At 38.2% G+C, this 19,622-nt stretch overlaps 1 protein-coding gene across 1 annotated transcript in view; it reads right to left on the reverse strand.

Annotated features, from left to right (window-relative positions):
* LOC102011258 (mitogen-activated protein kinase kinase kinase MLT) overlaps nt 1–19,622 on the reverse strand; it is a gene marked incomplete in the record, with an annotated part of 162,859 nt that overhangs the window by 43,650 nt on the left and 99,587 nt on the right. The window contains 3 exon segments of the mRNA XM_013518751.1: nt 5,303–5,438; nt 12,585–12,691; nt 17,788–17,862. Coding sequence (XP_013374205.1) covers nt 5,303–5,438; nt 12,585–12,691; nt 17,788–17,862 — 318 coding nt within the window.

A 19,622-nucleotide genomic window follows, 5' to 3' on the forward strand; every position in this document is an offset into this window, starting at 1 on the left:
TTTTCAGTGTGTTCTCACTGGGACAATAGCAGCTGACATTAACTGCCACTCATCATAGGCCTGGTACTGTGCTAAGTGCTTCTTGTGTTATTTCTTGTAATTCTTAAGAGAGTGCTCACAAGTAGGTTCTCATTATTCCCATGTTAATGAAGAATAAAGAGAGTCATGGAGATTAAACTTTCCTAAGAGTGCACAGTGAAGTAGAACATACTACTAGTTATTTCTCCCTATCATTTGATGGTGTTCTTCAGAATTCAGCAGGGATTAGTAGCAAATTATATTCCAAATTTCAAGACTTTTTCTGATAAAATATACTCAAAGACAGTATTAGAAACATTTGTGATAATATTCTTTCCTAAAACTTCCATATAAAGAACCACCAAAAGTATCTTAGTTTGAGGCAAAATGACACTGCTTTCCAGTTCAGACTGAAAAAGTCTTTGTTCTTTTGCCTTTTTAACTAATTGCCATTTTAAAAATCATGTGTTGTAGTTTAAACAAGCTTTGATAAACATGTGATAACATTTGGAGAATATTCTGGGTAGCCGGGGCTGCAAAGAAGCACCTGTACCTATTTTTCTAAAACACCAGCATCACCAAGCAGGGTTAAAAAAAAGACAATTCTGGAAAGCTAGATCTGATACAGAAAGGACTCTTCAGAATGAGCTTTCGCATAGGTAAGGATGATGTATCTTTCCTCTTCTCTTTACAATATTTAATTTTCTCCTTAAGATATGTATACCTACATTTAGAATCCAGGGTCATTATGCCTTTCTGGAAAACAAAGAAACAAACAAGCACGGAGCATGCCCTTACTGGACCTGCAGAGACCGCGTCTCTCTGTGTGTAAAGTACAAGCTAAGCCTTGGGTGACAGTGTGGTGTTATTAAGAAGCTTCCAGGGCCAGCACTGGTATGCAAGCAGGCGGCTTCTGCCGTTGGCTTCAAATTAGTCTTCCTCCTTTCAAACGTACAACTGAGGACACCTCCTGGGTTTTACTTTGAGTAGCTGTGTTACTTGGTATGGAAAAATTCTGGCATTTAGGTTATTTCTGAAGAAGCACTTTGTTATAACCTTTTATCTCATTTTCCTACGGTTGGATTTTGTAGTCACTATCAATCATTTCTGACATTACAATGTATTGTCTTGAGAAAAAACACAGTATATTACAGAAGAATCAAGTGTCAAAGAAGAATTAGGAGTGAAAGGTGCTTGTTCAAAATGTAAATTTTCTTAACCAGCTGAATAAAGGTAATAAAATAAAGTCAAATCAAATTATAAAATATCCATTAAGAATAAAAACCCAGAATATCATTAAACTACTATATTGTATATAGAATCAGAAATTTCTATAATCAGGCACCACATCTGCTGATTCATAAATATACCTTTGGTTAATCACACTGCCCCACTTTTCTGTGAGCAAAAATAAGTCAAAAGTAAATTACTCTCCTGTAAATATAATTGACCTAAAAATGCAGTGCTTGGTTTTCTGCCTCCTTAACTGTTTTTTGTACAGACTGAGATAACAAGTTTCTTTTATTTTTTCTGAATATTTCCAATTTTATTAGTTTGCTTTTTCCTTTCATTCACTATTATTATCCATGTCATTCTCCTCCTCACCATCATCATCATCATCATCACCTTCTGATAAGTCAAAATCACTGAACCCCAGGGCCATGTTGACTTTCTTTCCCCTTCTCTTAGATGTGGTTTTGGAAGAATTCTGCTTGGCTTGCATGTTTATCTGCATCCCAGAATGCAGCACCGCTCCTGCTTTGTTCATTGAGAAGATATCCCCAAAGCCCATCAGCATCATGGCCTGCAGACCTGGGTTCATGCCATGTCCCTCCCCGTTACTTGCTGCTGTGATCTGACATGACATCTCTGCACTGTTTGATTCCTCTGTTTTAGATTCAAAGTAAGACTCCTCAGACATTCTTGCAGCAAGAGGCAAGAGAAGCTATCAAAGGGAAAGAAAGGACAGAAGTAAAAAGAGAAATTAGGACCAATTTAAATAAGGGGAATAGGTACCACAAAATTAGTTGGCACTGCACAGGAGGTAAGTGATTAGTGAAATACATGAACATAGGGAATTACGTGCGAGAACTTATTTAATGGCAGATTTAGCTCTAGTGTATTTGCCATAATTTATGAATGACAGAACAAATCTTATCCAAAAGTCTGCAAAGCACGATAGCAAGCCAAATTCCAAATGGACAAGAAGGTGCAAGTTTTTTTTTTAAAGGTGCAAGTTTTAAGCTTAAAATCATTTTCAGAATTTCTCTTAATTTTCCCCAATTTCACTTTCACACAGAAATATTTAGTTAACTACTATACTTTTTTAAAGGAAGAAGAAATGAAGCAGAGATTAAATCTCAAGTAAAAATTAAGAAATGCCTGTACCAAGAAGAAAAGCCCAGAGGAAGCATTGAAACAGTTCAGGTGTCAATACAGTTCTGAAGAAATTTGGGTGGTAAATTACATTTTAAAACTAGACTAGTATTCAGAATATACACCAAAAACCAGTCTAGAATTTCACTTGCTTCCATTTATTATTTATTATAGCCAGATCTGATATAATAACTTTTATTTAAATCATAAAGTAATTCACTTGAGAATTTTAAATTGTCTCTTTTATACTTAAATATGTAAACACATGTGAAAATTGAGGGAAAGTATTAATTGAGATTGCCACCTTTATCCCAGTACTCAGGTTTCCTTGTTTTTATAGAACTTTTCCTTAAGAGCTCTCTTTCTCACTGTGGTAACAAATATTTACTTTCTTATTTTATGTAATTATTTTGATCAGTCAACCTAGTTTCATGAATATTTGGTTACATTCATTTCAGGGGTAAAACTGTTAGGATATGAAAAATGTTAGTGTTTCTTATTTTGAGAAATAAGCAATTTAAGGTGTATTTTTGACGTGGTTCACTATGGGTGAATTTATGATAATGTAATGGAATAGCCTTTACATTCTGGGCATAAAGCTACCTAACATTTAGTACCAATTTCCTGATTTTTAAACTGAAGTTGGAGCTGAATTCTTTTTTCAACAACTCCTTCTATCGGGAAAAGACTTCTGAAGTTGTTAGCACAGCAACAACTTCATGTAATTCAGCTAAGAAGTACCAGGTAAGTAGAACAAAAAAAAATACTGGTTTTGATCCTTAAATATTGGGAACAGGACCATATTTCCTTGCAGCCAACTTTCTGGGCTTAATTTTCTATGGTTGCTTATTTATTTCAGAGGTCCTTCCTCCCGTTATGCTACATACTAAACTATCCCTAAAATTTTTATAGCAAGCTACGATAACTAAAAAATAAACATTATTCCTATTTATGTGTGGAGAACTCATCTTTCAAATATTTTTAACAGTTTTAAGAAAGGAAAATATCTTTGAAATCAATTCGAAACCATAATTTTTAAGAAGTTACATAAATGTTAAACTTACATAATTAAGATAGGGCAACATACAGAAAATCTAAGCCTCCAGCCACTTTCTTTTTAAAAGATTCATTTTTATCTTTCAGTAATCTCATTTGAAGCCAGCTAGGAATTGAAGTGAGGATAAAAGAAAACACCTACTTATAAAATACCTGAGCATAAACTTTCTTTCCTTCAGAAATACCAGCTCTGGGCAGAGGAGACATTAAAAGCAAGTGCTATAAAAAAAAGAAAACTTAAACCCTACAAGTAAAAAAGGGAAGAAAATCTCCCTGAGCCCGTGCTTCATGCTGCCCATTGTTAGCTGCAGCCCTCAGAGCAGTCCTTTACACAAAGTTTTCTGGAGTTAAAACGCAAGCATACAACCTACTGAGCACTCACAGCGTTTTATTATTTATTATACAACTATGTTACCAATGAATAGCAAAAATGTGTGCAAGGCAGCCCATAATTTCTTAGCAGAACTGATGACAATAAACCAAAGAAAGGTTCTAAAGCATACTCTAATAGGTGGTTTAAAGTTTTTTCTTATAATACTACATTTAGAGTCAAGCCATGCAGTGCTTTATAGCATAAGATTTCAATGCATTTAAAAAACAAAGCAAGAAACTTCCAAGTGACAAGCTATCAGGACAGGGCCAAATGTGCTTCTGCAGGGCTCCCATGCAGACCCAGAACTGCTCTCTCAGTCAGCCTGCTGGCACTGATTCAACCTGCACAGGAAACTGCACTACCCTCTCGAGAGCCCACCTTGCTTCACAGAATTTACAGAATGTCCTACGACAGTCCTGGCAACTAAATTCTGATTTTGGGATTGCCTGGATAACCAAAGTCATTTTAGAAAGCATTCAATCTGATAATGAACATTTAACTTCATTGTTTTCTCTCTCTTTTTTGATATCAAGTTGCTTCCCCAAACAAGGTAGAGACACAAACTATTTTATTCTTTAGACACTAGAAAATACTTTGCAAATGGGCATTAGCCACGTAATAGAGAATGACTTTTACAGAAAGTTCTTTGGAGGTCCCAAAATTAAGGGTTTCTTCCTTTGGTATAATTGTCATAGCAACTATAAAAATTAATTTAACATGTATAATAAGTTTATTTTTAAGCTACCATTAGTTGTGATTTTAAGGTACAAGTATTGCCCATGAAAAACCTTGGAAAAAAATCAATGATAAATTTAGATTTGATTTCTGGAAATAAGTCTTTTAAAATAGGAAGAATGCTGAAATTGGACTCAATTTTAGCATATCATGTCAGCGTGTAAACTCTAGGTTAGTGGATAAATAGCAAAACCCTTAAAAAGAATTTTTATGTTCCTCTAACTACAAGACTTGGGAAAAAAGGAAGCCTTCCTAGAACACTGGAAACTTGTTCGAAGAGAAATCTTTTCCTTGTCTTTTGCTACCCATTACCGTAACACCAAATCGAGCAAGAAATAGTAAGGCTTGTCTTTTATATGTCATCTGGATGGGTCTGTATTAGAAGGAAAACATGGTAAGTTCTTACACATCAAGGACTGCCTTGGTGTTATAGTTATTAATTACTCATGAACTAAAAAGTTAATCAGTGCTTAGGCACATCTTCTGGGACCCTAACAGATGGTATGAAAATGCATGGGATTTTCTTTCTGTAATCCTAATATACAAACACACCGAGAGAATGAGAGTTCTTAAGGAAAAAGCCCGAAGTAGGATAGGTTTTTTCTGCTACACTTCTGGCACTTTGGTCATTTATACTACTTGCTACAAATGCAGGTGCAAGGCAGGGAGAAGGGGTGCCTGGCTGCCATGCTCAGCCACTGCTCTAAGCGCAGCGCTGGGAAGCCCGCGCGGGATGATACTCACCGGGGTGTTGGACTGTTCTGTCAACTTCTGCTCCCACATCTTAAGCCGTCTTTCCCGTTCTTTGAGCTCCTGCTCTTTAAAGCTGAGATCACGCTCTAGCTTCTTTAGCCGCTCAAGGGTTGCCTCAATTTCGCACCTGTGCAGGGATAACTGGGTAAGTTTCAAGTCTACTGAAGCAATGGTGGACGCTCAATGGGTCCATCCAAAAGCTAGTCAGAGTAAAGGTCTAGTTAGCACAGGTAGGCTTTGAAACTGACCAGGAAATGGCCAGCAGGGATCTTTCACATTCTTAAAAAGCCAGAGGTAGTTTCTAGTTTGGAACAAGCTCGAAGTACTTTAACAAAGCATGGCTGAAGGGAAACTGGAGAGAAGCACAATTATTGAGCTGGTATCCTGGGTTGGCTCTTTGGCACATGCTTATGTTCACTTGGCTCTTCACAGTTTACAAAGCACTATTATGTAGTCTCTCATCTTATTTCCACAGAGACCCCCAAAACCAGATAATTTTCAATTGTGGGTGGGAACATGACATTCAGGTTAGGTGATCAATATATCATCAGCAGGTGACTGAGATAGCACTTTAGCCTACTTAGTGGCCAAGTCAACCAAGAAATCAACTGATTAATCCCAGTTCCCTTGGTTCCCACCATAAGGGATGGAGCTTGCATTATGTCAGAGGTGCACAACTTGCCTGATCCTAATTACCTGGGTAGCTTGTTGAGAACAACACACTACTCCTAAAAGCCTTCCTTGGAATCACGGTTCAGTAGGATGGGTGGGGCAAGGAATTTCCATTATTTAATGATTGAGCCAGGTAGCTTTTACAGATGGTCAAGTGTAGGACACTGCTGGCTAGAGGAACTCTAAGGAGCTCTAATAATTTTTAAAGGAAGTTCCCTCCTTCATCTCTCTGGGTAATCAGCTTCACACTTGGAATAATATGCCCAGTGGCAGAAACCTGTCCTTCACAGAAACTGGCACAGGGAAAGTGGTTTAGTATAAACTTTTTCTCCTTCAGGGTTGCTATGATGTTAATGTCTAAACTTATGCTCTGAGAACTGGAAGTTGAGTTTCTTAAGAGTGTGTAAGTAAGCCACAGTAATGAGAGGAAGGTAGCAGGTAGGGACTAAGGGAGAGAGAAGGAAAGGCCAGAAAGTTACACAGGAAAAGAAAAAGAAGAGGCAGGAACTGGTGACCTGATTTGGCTTCTGGGTGCCATTGAGACAAACCTGCATTATGGGCTGCATTGCCGAGGTTGGGATTTTCAGTGTGGAAGAGAGAAGTTCCCAAATTTAAGTTAATGAATATATGTGCCTTTTTATGTCCAGGGAAAATCAGAATAAGTGGGTGGCTTATTCTAATGCTCTCACAGATGAGAACTAAATGAAGGAAAACAAGAAGGTTCTAAGTATTAACTGGCAAAGCCCAACTCAGGGAACATCTACAGAGATGGGAATGGATTTGGGCCCAAGTCTGCACTTCCCTACTTGTCTGAGGAGTTCCTTAGAGAAAGGGAGGCAAAAGTAAGCATAAAATGTCCTGATGTGCCACCCACAAAATCAACACTGTCCCTTTCACTAGTGCCACGTGAACAAGCATAAAAGGAAAGAATCAAATCTCTAAAAACCAAGGCATTAAAGCAGTCATCTTTCTGAATTATGACTGTTATCATAAAGTCTAAATTTATTTTTGAAAAAATTATTTATTTCTGATACTATCATTTAATTTATCTCTGACAAAAACATTATATCCATCTACAAACGGGAAGATTGGGGGGACCGATATGATATACCTTCAGGTAAACTGTTCTAACAAAAGAAGGGCACCCCATCTCCGGTCAGTGAGGGCCAGAGGGCAGCAAGCAGGCTGTGCAGCTGGGCATGCTTGGTAAGATGAGCCGGCAGGGGCCTGGACCGTCGGTCTATGGGGCACTCAGCCAAGCCAGTCCCAATGGTCCTGCCAGCGAGACTGATCTCACTGATGTCCTTTCTAATCACATTCTGTTTCACTTGTAACTGAACCCAAGGACTCATCTCAAGTTCCAGCTCTGGGAGCCTTCTGTGATTCTGAGCCCTTCTGGGAAGCAGATCAATGGTTATAAGTAAGCCGAAAGCTGTGGCACGGAAACAAACACTGACCAAGAAGGCTTCCTCACTCTGTCTCCCCCTAGCCCAGCTCCCAGCACTGCCCCTCCAACCTGCACCCCAGAACCTGAGCTCTATGCCGTTAGGGATGGAACCCAACCCGAGGACACGCAGAGGCTGCTCCCCTTGCCATTCCCTTTGCTTTTGCTGGAGCATGGTTCTACATCAACTGCATTTACTGATGCATTTATGGAAACTTTCTGTTCTAAAAATACAGTTTAAATGTTGTAGTTGATGAAAATTTTGGTTAACTCTTAAAACAAATCCAACTGAGGTTGATTTCAACTAGTATCAACTTTCCCTATGCTAAAAACCAGCAACAAACTGTAATTATCTTCTTTCCTTAAACAGATATTTACTTTGAAATAAAAAGTCAATGTGCAACAACAGCAATATAGTACTGTGTATATATGTTGTATGAAATATAAGTATACCAAAGTCTGTGCTTGTATTAAATCATTGGTGCTAAAATCCAAATTGGAGAGACTCCATTTTTTTGCTCACCATTTTTATTTTCAAGAAGGCATGTCATGGTGAGAGTACTTTGGTCACCAAGGAAAAAGCACAACCAACAAAGTATTTTGCCAAGAGACACAACTCTGAACCTCCATCACAACACCTCGTAGTTCAGTGCAGATTGCCACAGATTTGGAGACAATCACACTGGCGAATGACAACCAAAATCAGGACCAACAGGAGGACATGGTTCTGTTCCTAATGCTTGCAAGTCAACAGAGAGAATCAAGCTGAGGTTCCGATCAATAGGGAAATGTCAGATACTAAATTTCTTTCCTATCACTTAGTAGGTCAAAGGGAAGAACACAGTTTATGTGGTTTTTAGTAATCTAGTTTTAAGAGAATTTTCAGAATCATTTAATTTTCTAAAAATAGATATTCCATCTGGTCTATGTGTAGAGGAAGCTCTTTCAGAAAACAATCATCTGCCAAAAACACCACAGCAGGATTGGAATCAGACTTCACTGTGACTCTTGTTTGCAAAAATATTCTTTGGATCCTGGTCACATGGGTTTAGGCACCAGACAAAAGTGGCAGAAAGCAGGGAGAAGTCTGAATGTGTCATCATTTGAAATATCCAGATGATCTGATAAAAACACATCATTCTTTTCAACACTTGGCATATCACGTAAGACAGTCTTTTTGCCTGAAGAATACCCTAAAATGATTATGCCCTGCAAAATGTCTCATAGGTAAAAATAAGTCTAGTTAAGTGAATGCTGCATGTTTACACGTGGATGACATGACTACATAGCACATCTGTATGTGTGTCTGGCCACCAGACTGCATTACAGGCTCCTTCCAGTATAGGATGATCTCAGGCAAGCGACCAACCACCTAGGCCTCAGTTTTACATGTGTGAGACAAGGTTGCCATGGAGATTTTTAAAAATGATCTAAATGAAGTACAAGGATCCGGTAGGAGCCTAATAAACAATAATTGTGTTTATTTTTTTAAACTGTACTTGATGCTACTCCCCATGTTTTTAACCAATTGCCAAGTTTGTTTACAGCTGCTCTGCTGCTTCCAAACTGTGGTTCTCTGGCTTGGGTAAGTGTATACATTCTCCCTGCAGCTCTTGAGCAGGGTTAACAGCTCACGAAGGGGTCCTTAGGCTTCCACTAAAATATATGAAGGATTCGCCTCTTTCTCCCCTCATACTCTATTACTGATTTTATACCCCTTATTTCCCACCTTGAAGTATTTTTGTTTGGTTTGGATTGACATGGGGTCTGGTTGTATTGTACAGGCTGGGCTCAAACTTGTGATCCTCCTGCCTCAGCCTCCTGAGTAGCTGAGATTACAGGTGTGTACCAACAAACCTGGCTTTCACCTTGAAGTATTTTAAAAATTAAATCTGTCATTCAACTAATCTAGGTTTAATGAATACAAATAAAAATATTCTTCAATAATCCCATTACTCAGTGGTAAAACTGACTTTTTTATATTTTCCCCTATATCCATAGACATATACACATGAATATGCATTTATTTGACAGAAATGGAATCATTCTAAACAAATTAGACTATAGACTTCTATCTAAAAGTCATTTAGCAGATCTGTGTAATCATGAATTTTTTCTACACTATTCTGTGTACAGATACATTGTCATTTTTAAAACCATTCCTCTTGTACTTTATACCATTTTGAGTTGTACAATTCAAATGAAGCTCGGCTGGACAGACGCCCACACATTTCTCACACAGCCTTTCTGTTTATTTGCTTAGGAATAAAATGGTAGTGGTGGGATTTCTGGGACAAATCATATGAACACTTTTAGGGCATCTAACTTTCAGAAAGCCGTATTTTCCTACTAGCAATGTGCTGGAAAGCCTATAACACAGGATATTTTTCATAATGTAAAATTTGCCCATCTGATAAAACATTCTATTCCCACGTATTTGTCTGATTACTAAGTGAGGTTGAATTGTTTAGTGTTTATTAACCATTTCACATCTCTTTTTATGAAATGCCTCTTCAAGTCCTTAGTATGATATTTTAATTAAAATGTAATTTAAAGACAGTTACTCTATCAAGAGTGGTTTTCAGTGTGTGGACTGGAGACTCATGAAATGTTTTCAGAGAATTCTTGAGGTCAAATTGGTTTTCAGAATACCAGTAAGACAGAATTTCCTTTTATATTCCCATTCTTTCCAGAGGCTTCATGACATGACAGGCACAGGCTGAATGCCAGAAACAGGATATCTTATTGATTTTTTGTTGTTTGTTTTTTTGAAACAGGGTCTGGCTATGTAGTTCAGGCTACCTTGAACTCATGGCAATCCTCCTGCCTCGGCCTCCCAAGTGCTGGGATTACAGGCTTGAGCCGCCACACCTGGCTTATTATTGATTTTTAAATGAATCATTAAATGCACATTTAAATTTTTTTCTCATTTTTTTCTCCCAGCACTGGGGATTGAACCCAGGGTCTGAAGCACGCTAGCTAGGGTCTCAAGCATGTGTAGCCATTTTCTGAGACAGAGTCTAAGTTACCCAGGCTGGCCTTGAACTTTCCATCTTGCATCAGCCTCCCAAGTAGCTGGGATTACAGTCATGTACCACTGTGCCTGGCTTCAGTTCTATTTTTATTAGGTCTATTTTTCTATTGTGATAAATACTGACAGATATAACTCATTTAAACAAAAGTTCTTTGGGTTCTTCAATAATTTTTATGACTGTAATAGAGTCCTGAGACAAAAACACTTGAGAGATGGAAACAGCATGTCATTTCTCTTGGAAATTTATTCATCATGGGTATTGCTTTCAGCCATATGAAGGCTTTAAAGCTTTATACATAAAACTTACCAACTTCTCTTTGTTTTCTGATTGTGTTGCTATCTCAAGGGTATTAATACTCATGTTAAAATCCACTAATCCTTTGGATAACAGATCAAATAGCATTTCCTTGGGGAATCCTTTCATTCTATCCTCTGACTAGATCAGATTTCACAGTTAATACTCTCAGATACCCAGTACTTCTCTGTCATAATGCTTGTCAAAACAGTAATTAGTTATTTGTGGAATTATATTTAGCGGCTTAACATTGAACACTCATGCTGGAGGGCGCCGTGTACTCTGCGATAGCTGGGCTCAAGGCTACCGCTCCATGTTCAGCACAGTACCAGCTTCTCCTGCACTAGCAAAAGTTCGAGAAATCTATGCATGAAAGCACAGGAAGCATGTCTGTTGCCACAAACAAGTCAACTCACATGTTTCTCTTCTCTCACACAGGAGCACTGTGTCTTTTACATTATCACCACTGCGGTATTTTCTTCATTCCTCCCCATATTCAGGTGTGTGCAAGGCATGCCCAAGCTGCAGTGGGGACGGTGATGGACAGAAGAGACTGTCTGCCCCTCCTACATTTGGGTCAGTGAGATACAAAAACTGAAGTGCAGAGGACACAGGTGCATGAACCTGGCCTGAAGCCAGTGGACAGTCCCTTGTGGATGTATTAGCTCAGACACCAGAATGGACCGGAAAAGCTCGGGTGGGGTCAGGACGGTGCCTGGCTGAGACAGGACGGCTTAGGGCAGAGGAGACCGAGCAAGGGAGAACCATGCCTCTGCTGAGGGACCAAAGGCCAGACACAGGACAGTAGAATGATGCTCTTAAGGTGAGGCTGGTGAGGCCAGAATCCAGAAGTTTTTTGAGTCTTCTTAAGTACTTGGTCTTTGTCTTAAGAGCCATGGGAACACACATATAGATTTTAAAGGGCAGTGGTCTCATCAGATGTATGCTAACCGCAACTGTAGGAACAGTATTGCTTCCCTGCTTCGTTAATTATTTCAGCTCAGACAAAACTCTCATGCCTAGACTTGAGCTCACTGAATTCATCTTGTATCCCTAAATAAAAATTCAGTAAACTCACTGGCTGTAGGCAGTTATTCTAGTGGAATAAGAACACATTAGGCTATTGTAAAACACCAATTAAACAGAAAGCCCAAAGAAACATCCCACAACTTTCAAAGTATGTGCAGTGTTCACGTGGCATCAGCAGGTGGCGTAAGGCGTTCTGTTACGGCCAAGGCGACCAGGAGCAGAGATGAAATTACTGAAAATCTCCGCTGAGTCAGGGGAGGGACAGTGTCAGCTCCCAAACATGCTATTTATATTCCTGTATCACGTGACCCGGCTTAAGTGTTTCATCCTGCGCTTACTTTTTCCACTCATAGAATTCTCTCATTACTAGGTATTACACTTAACAAATTTTAATAGGATTTATAACATCCAAAGTTTTCTCTTATAACTTTTTTATGGTCTTCCTACCCTTTTGCACTAGTAGATTCAGTGCTCTGCATATATCAAGGCTAAAGAGTATTTTTATCTCTTGCTGGACAGGGGCCAAAGAAATGTCTGGTGATCTTTTGTCGCAGAAGATACAATTTCAACCTTTTTTCCAAACACTCAGACACTACCTAAGCTAACAAACTTAGAGAAACACTCTTTCTTGCTTACATATGAAAGGGAAGACTTATTAGATATTCAAAATCTTAATTTTTTTTTTTCTGTCCTGGGCTTAGGAATCAGGACTGTCATCAAGGCCTTGGGTTCTCTGCCTTTGAGGCCAGTGACAGACTTCGAAGCTGGGGCCAGGACTGCGGCGCCAGGGCTCACCCACCTCCACTCCGCCTTATTGTGCAGGAATGAGTTACACTGGCCGGGAAGACTTGCATCATTTGACATGGACTCTAGAATTGAAATGATCTGCTTGAATGATGGCCGTTTCTGAAGAAGAGAAGAAACATAATCACTTGTGGATCCTTAAGAAAGAAAAGAAAAATGTCGACATCCACAGCCCACTAATAAGCTCACCCAACCAAGACAAAATTAAGCATGATACAATGGTCTGATGTCGCTACTTCACACCTGTCAAATCACTCTGTATTAGGGAAGTAGGTATACATTTTCAGTCAACTTTTACTCCTAAGAATAGATTCAGATGTCGGTTTTCTATCATGTGGCCTAATGATGGGAATAACTAATATTTTTCTCTAGGTAAAGAGTACACTGATTCTCTCTGTGCAGTGTGATTAAGGACTCCCAAAAGGAAAAGCTCACTTAAAAATCTATGTGAGGAAGGTATTAAAAAGTTACTGGTAAAGTCTGCACAGTGGACATATTAGTATTCCCTGTAAAATTCTTCCAATTTTTATGTAAGTCTGAAAAATTTTATATAAAATTCTGGAAGAAAACATATCTATCAATCTATTGGAAGTAATAAAATTTTCCAAATCAGTTGGGCTGCAAAGAAAACAAATTTTAAAGCTATCATAACTTCATTGTGCTCAGCATTTACTCCACACTAGAACTGGGTTTAGTGCTGGGATACTGTAAGATATTCTTCAATACAAATGGAAAATGCAGTGGGTAAGCATATTTCGTCGGCAAGCAAGAAGTATACTAGTCTTTCTTTTCAGATTCTAGCCAAGGTTGAGACAAAAGGTTAAAACAAAAATGGAGAAAGATAATAAAAGGGTGATGCACCTTCTCTCTTCAGCATGCCTCATAATTATAGCGTTTCTGAACAAATTACAGTCACAGCAATTAAAACATGCATTTTAATTTAGGAGCATAAAAACAAGAAGGAACAATGCTGAAGTAGTGGCTTGCTCTCAGGACTTACGTGTTTCCTATATTACTAAGAAAAGCAATTTTTCCATTTTTCAGAAATATAAAACTAGGATATTTATTGAGTTCTTGTTATTGTTCTTAAGGATGTGCGTGCGTGCGTGCGTGTGCGTGCATGTGTGTGTGTGTGTGTGTGTGTGTGTGTGTGTTCTCCTTAAGAAGGCATAAGTAGCTAAATGTTACTGGTATACATTAAATTATCTAATAAAGAGGAAGATGGCTTCTGTAGGAAACTTTAAAAATACTCTGTCTTCTTTAACTTTCTTTCCATCTTAATTTCCCCACCATATGCCAGGTTTTAAAAGAAAGAATGTTTTACTTGTCTGCACAGGAACTAATTATATAATAAATATGGGACTTTCATTTTGCAAGGCAAAACATCAGAAAGAGCTAATGAATTTTTAAAGAATAATATTTTTGCCTGCATTTATTCTTGAAACAAGGTGAAACTCTTTTGTAATTGGATGATAAGTATCCCCAGAAAAAAATCTTAATTGAATAGTTAGAATCTACTTTCAGATAGAAACGATGAATGTGAACATTTAAAAAGCAGTAATCAGCTGGGTGTGGTGGTGTATATCTGTAATCCCAGCTATTTGGGAGGCTGAGACAGGAGGCTCACTTGAGCCCAGGAGTTTGTCACCAGCCTGAGCAACACAGCAAGATACCCTATCAATCAATCAATCAATCAATGCAAAAAAAAAACCCAAACAAACAATATTTTTCGAGCACTCTGGTTATATAATATATTTGGTCTAAGATCTGATGGACATTCTTCTGGGGGGCTTAGGTATTATGCTTTAGGTATTATGTAAACTTGCTTATTTTAAAAAATACAAGTAGGATTTATTAAGCATCGCTATTATTTCTCTATTTGTTCTCTCCACTTTATAAATAAGGAGAACTAGTCTCAGTAAAGTATAAAATGCCCAGCATCACACAGGAAGCAACTTACAGAAATAAGGGCTCTGCTCTTAAAACTCTTCCCATCTTTTATCAGAAGAGTAAGATGTTACTTCCTCTTGGCTGTAGCTACTGCTTCCTTATTTAGAAATTTCATAGTAAGACTTAAAACAATACTCTTTTTTCCTTTCTTCCTTCCTTTCTTTGGTAAAATATTTTGAGCACCAGGTGTAAGCTGCTAGAGTGACCTGATACTCACCTAACACCAGCTTTCTCTCATATACATCTCCCCCTTCTCACTGCAAAAGAACCCCAATCCTAAAGGTAGACAAGATATTTTAATCTAGGTGTTATTAATATTCAAAAGTCTAAGGATTAAAAAAGAGGTAAAATACTTTAACCAACTATTGCTCTGCAAATGTGCACAGGACTGGTTTCAGCTTCTGGTTGAATTGCTGTATTTCTTGCCAAAAAACAAAATGGTCCCTCAGAAAATTTGTTATGGTTTCGCTTCTTCGGGCAACAACAAATGGGGCATTACTTAGTAAACTGATAAAAGATCTTACAGGGAAACACACACATAGGAACTAGCTTTATGGCCTTGTAGAGCTTGCAACCCATTTAGAAAGAAAAAGGTATTAAAACAAAACAAAACAAAACAAAACACAACACTGCAATACAAAAGAGGGCAGCAGGCCAGACTGGTTTGGAAAAGAGACCGAAGGCCAGGCTGAGACTGGCGGCGTAACAGGGAAGGCCCAAAGATGAAGTGTTCAGGGAGAAGCACAGGACACAAAAGCAGTAACAGCAGTCAGGGAAGGAAGGAGAGTGTAAGGTGTGTCTGCAGATTAGCAAGAAGAAGGTTGGAAATGTGCGCTGCAGCCTGCTGTAAAAATCAAATCAAATATAGGGGGCATGGAGCAGTTTTATCAGAGAAAAATTTCATGACTTTAGGAAACAAAAATTAATTTTAAACCTTCTTTATACTTCACATGGTAGAAACACAAAATTATTTTGGTCATAAAGAAGGGTCAGCTGTCTACATGGTGAATGCCTGACAAACTTGTCACTTCTACAATGAACCAAATATCCCTTTGGTGTGTGAGGTGTTTATACTATCACTTAATCAACGTGCCATGATATACATTTTTAGAATGTTAATGAATGTAGTACTGAGTGCCCAAGTAAAAAATTAAAAATCTGCTTTGCAGATAGAAATGTAATTATAGTTATAGAGATATAGTTGTATTAATGTAATTTCAAATAAAATTTCTATTTAGGTATGACGAAGATGAATACTACCCAAATCACGGTATATGTCGCAAAGGACAAACAGTTTGTAGGAGCAGGGACAGGGTAGTATGATACATTTTTTTTTGGTTGTTGTTGTTGTTTTGTTTTGTTTTGAGTTTTTTTCTGGTACCAGAAATCGAACTCACGACCTCGTGCTTGCTAGGCAGGCGCTGTGCCACTGAGCTAAATCCCCAGCCCCTATGATACATTTTAAACAGTGTAAGTATTTTAAAGTGAGCTTGCAAATACCTGCTTACAGCTTTAACTGGACTGGATACAAAGTGCAGGCATTTCTCTTAATGCTTAAAAAACCCACATTCTGCAAAGTCACACACTAAAAATAATAGGACCTACACAGAAGTAAGGGAAACCATTCAAAACTCATATAAAGAATACTAATAAAAATAATAGCAAACCTAAATAAAAATACTAATGTAGTTTTACAACATGTTAAATTCCTTAATAAAAATGATACCAAATAAATATAAGACTTGATTTGAAAAAAGGTAGGGAAGATTTAAGAATAGAAGCAAACACGAAGATTGAGGCAACTGAACAGCAGGATGAAGGCACAACGCACAGGGCTCGGGGAACCAGCACGTGAGTTCCAGGCTCAGTGACCAGGCGCATGAGGGGTGAAAGGAGGTCACAGCACGGGGCCCCTCATGGCTGCTGGCTGCACAGCTGCACTTTGCCCTTGATGCAGAACAACGTGCTGGGAAACTCTGTGCATGAATCAACACGAATTCTGGGTTTCGCTGACACAGTCCCCAGGTTCACAAACTGTTTCTGAGCTTTGCCACCAAAGCAGCACGAGGTGAAGAGCAGACTCTGGGCTGCCATCACTATTTCTTCTTGGGGGGTCACACTGCAACTGGGCTAGTTAAGAAACAGTTCCAGCTTTACTCTTTGTAGGCTTGTATTTCAAAGGTCGGTTGTAATACCTCTATTTCCATGAAAAACTGAACAACAGAGGACCGTAATAGTTTCTGTTCCTTTCCTGGGTCTAACTGCTCTCTTATTCTAAACTTTACGCAGTTGAGAATCTTGCTTATTCTTTAACTTTTTTAAATGGAGAATTCTAAACATACATAAAAATAGAGGGAACAATATAATGAACCTCTATTAAAATTATTTTAAAAAGCTTCAAAGATTATCACAGCCAATCTTGTTTACTCAATACTGTCATATATTACCTTTCACCTTATTTTGACGCACATCCAAGACTGGCCGATCATTTTATCTGTAAATATTCCCATATGTGTGTAAAAGTCTTTTAAAATGGTCTTTGCTGGGAAAGGAAATGGGTCATTTGTGCTCAGATGTGATAACCACGTGAAAGCCTAAGTTCTGGAATTTCTCCAACTCTCCTGTGATGGCTCAAAAAATCCTTGCAATTAGACAAGAAGGATGTACCAAGAGTCTCTGCCAGTGCTACTTGTGCCCACTTCTTGGCTGGAAAGGCAATCAGAACAGGGTTAAGAGCGAGGACTCATGCCAGGCTGCCTGGGTTCACGTCCAGCCCCACCATGTATTAACTGTGTGGCCTTGGCTCATTACTTAGCCTCTATGTGCCTCGATTCTTCACCTGTAGGATGAAGATAATAGCAACTCCCATTTCAAAGAGACATTCTGAGGAATAAATGAGTTAATATACATAAAGTGCTTGGAACAGTGCCTGGCATATAATAAGTACTGTGTGTTAACCATTTTTATAACATAAAAGTGCAGTGGTTACTAGTAAAGTTTAAAAACAAAAGAACAAAATCATTTTTAGTGAGTGAAGAATAGCAAAGCATGCTATAAAAAAGTCAATAATGAGACTGTGGAGATGGAGATAAGGAGATGCCAACAGAGGGCTTTCACAGTCAGCCTGGGGCTCATAGGAATAGCAATCCAGCTGTGTGGCACAAGGAATTTTACTACCCCAAGTTTTACAAACTCAAAACCACACAAACACGTGAAATTTCATGACTCTAAACAACAAAAAAACATACCTTGGCATCAGCTTCCCAACACTGATGTAACAGTTCAGCAAAACTTCTGGGGCAACTGCTTGGAATGGTTAGTCTCTATACCAGGAAAAGGAAAACAAAACAATACAAGAATTTACTCGTTAAGGCAAGCAAATACTATTTGAAGGTTCCCAAAAGAGCTAATTTGGGATCATAAACAAAACATGAAATTTAAAAGTTCCATGGATCAGTATATGACAGGGGAGAGTTTATGTTGAGATTTGTAATATCTAATCTCTAAAGGCTCCTACTTTTTCTCTAAAGAGGAATCTTAACTAATGGAGAAGTCAGGTTCAAGCACGACTAATATAACAAAACACAGGTTAAATCTAAAAGAAACAGGAATAGGACAGGGCAAGTTGGAACCTAAATGCTAAGTCTAAAACCACAAATCTATTCCTATAGATAATATATCCAAACAAGCCAAGTACCCAGGAAATCAGTTTCATTTTTGGCAACAGGTACATCCCTCAGAAAATATCTTCAGGCCAAATTATTAAAAATAATTTTAAAGAATTCTGCATTTTGTCATTGATAAGACATTTGAAATGCACGACTCATTATGGCTTTGTGTGGATTAAAGCCATACAGTGTAGGGATCTGCTACAACACGAATTATCATACGAGGAACAACCCTACTGGAACATCCCGCAGTAGTGGTCCTCATAGAACATGTCATGCCCCTATCCTGAGGAGGTATTGTTGTTTGCTTTAAAGCTTCAAGGGGCTCAGCTACAGATAGGTGGTACAGCACCTGCCTAGAATGTGTGATCTCCTGAGTTCAATCTCCAGCACTATAAAAATAAATGAATGCCAGTCATCTTTCAATATACAATCAAGTCCTACAGGATCGAGAATTCACTTACAATTCACCAAATATCGAATATCTTATGTGTATTCACAAAAGCAATACAAGCAAGCAATGAGGTTTATCATTCCCTGGGTCTAGATTTTAATTCTGATTTAAGTATTTTTTGAGCAGTTTCAAAACATACCAAACTTTGCAAGAACTGAGCTATCAATTAAAATACATCAAAGCCAGTTTGCTTTTTACATCTTTTTTGTAACTCTGCGGAGAGTTTTGAGGCTGTCACCAGCACCAGTTTGCTCTTGGTACTGCAGGCATTTATATGACACAATCTACCAGGCTGCCCATGCAGCTGCTGAACTCTATCCACCCATTAGCACAAGGACCTAAGAATGCCTCATCATCTCCTCCGATGTGTTCATGCCTGAGCATCTCTACAATGCAATACACGTTTCACTTACTTATCTTTTATAATACAGCCTTTTATTGATGTAAAATATATTCTGTGCAGGTAAGCTGTGCTTCTCTAAACTTCCTATCAGGGGACTGAACACTGTTAACACAGTTGGTAATCAAGCAAGCACTGGGCATATCCAAGTTGAGAACTGTTGCACTATAAAGTATGAAGAAGATTTATTTCCCAGTACTGTCAGCCAAACAACTCTTGCAAGCAGGAAAGTTAACACTGAACTTAGCTGGATTGGGGGAAGCTATATGTAAAGCTAGAAAGAAAACTAATGATCTATTTCTGGAATTATGGATAACATTAAAATCAAAACAAAGTTAACAAAACAATCCTATCCAGATTAAAGAATAAACAAAGCACTTTTAAGCTTCTAGTCTTGTGAAGCCACAAATTAGAACAAGATGTATTAAACTGTACTATTATTTTACTGTAAATTTGACCCTCATCAAAAGGAATACCAAATATTTGGTTGCTTCCCTTTAATATAAGCTATCTGGGAGGTGGCAACTATTTTTAATTTTTATTTTTTTTATTTTAAAGAAT

The sequence above is a fragment of the Chinchilla lanigera genome, unplaced genomic scaffold (assembly GCF_000276665.1).
Source record: "Chinchilla lanigera isolate Chin_1 unplaced genomic scaffold, ChiLan1.0 scaffold00048, whole genome shotgun sequence".
Lineage (NCBI taxonomy): Eukaryota > Metazoa > Chordata > Mammalia > Rodentia > Chinchillidae > Chinchilla > Chinchilla lanigera.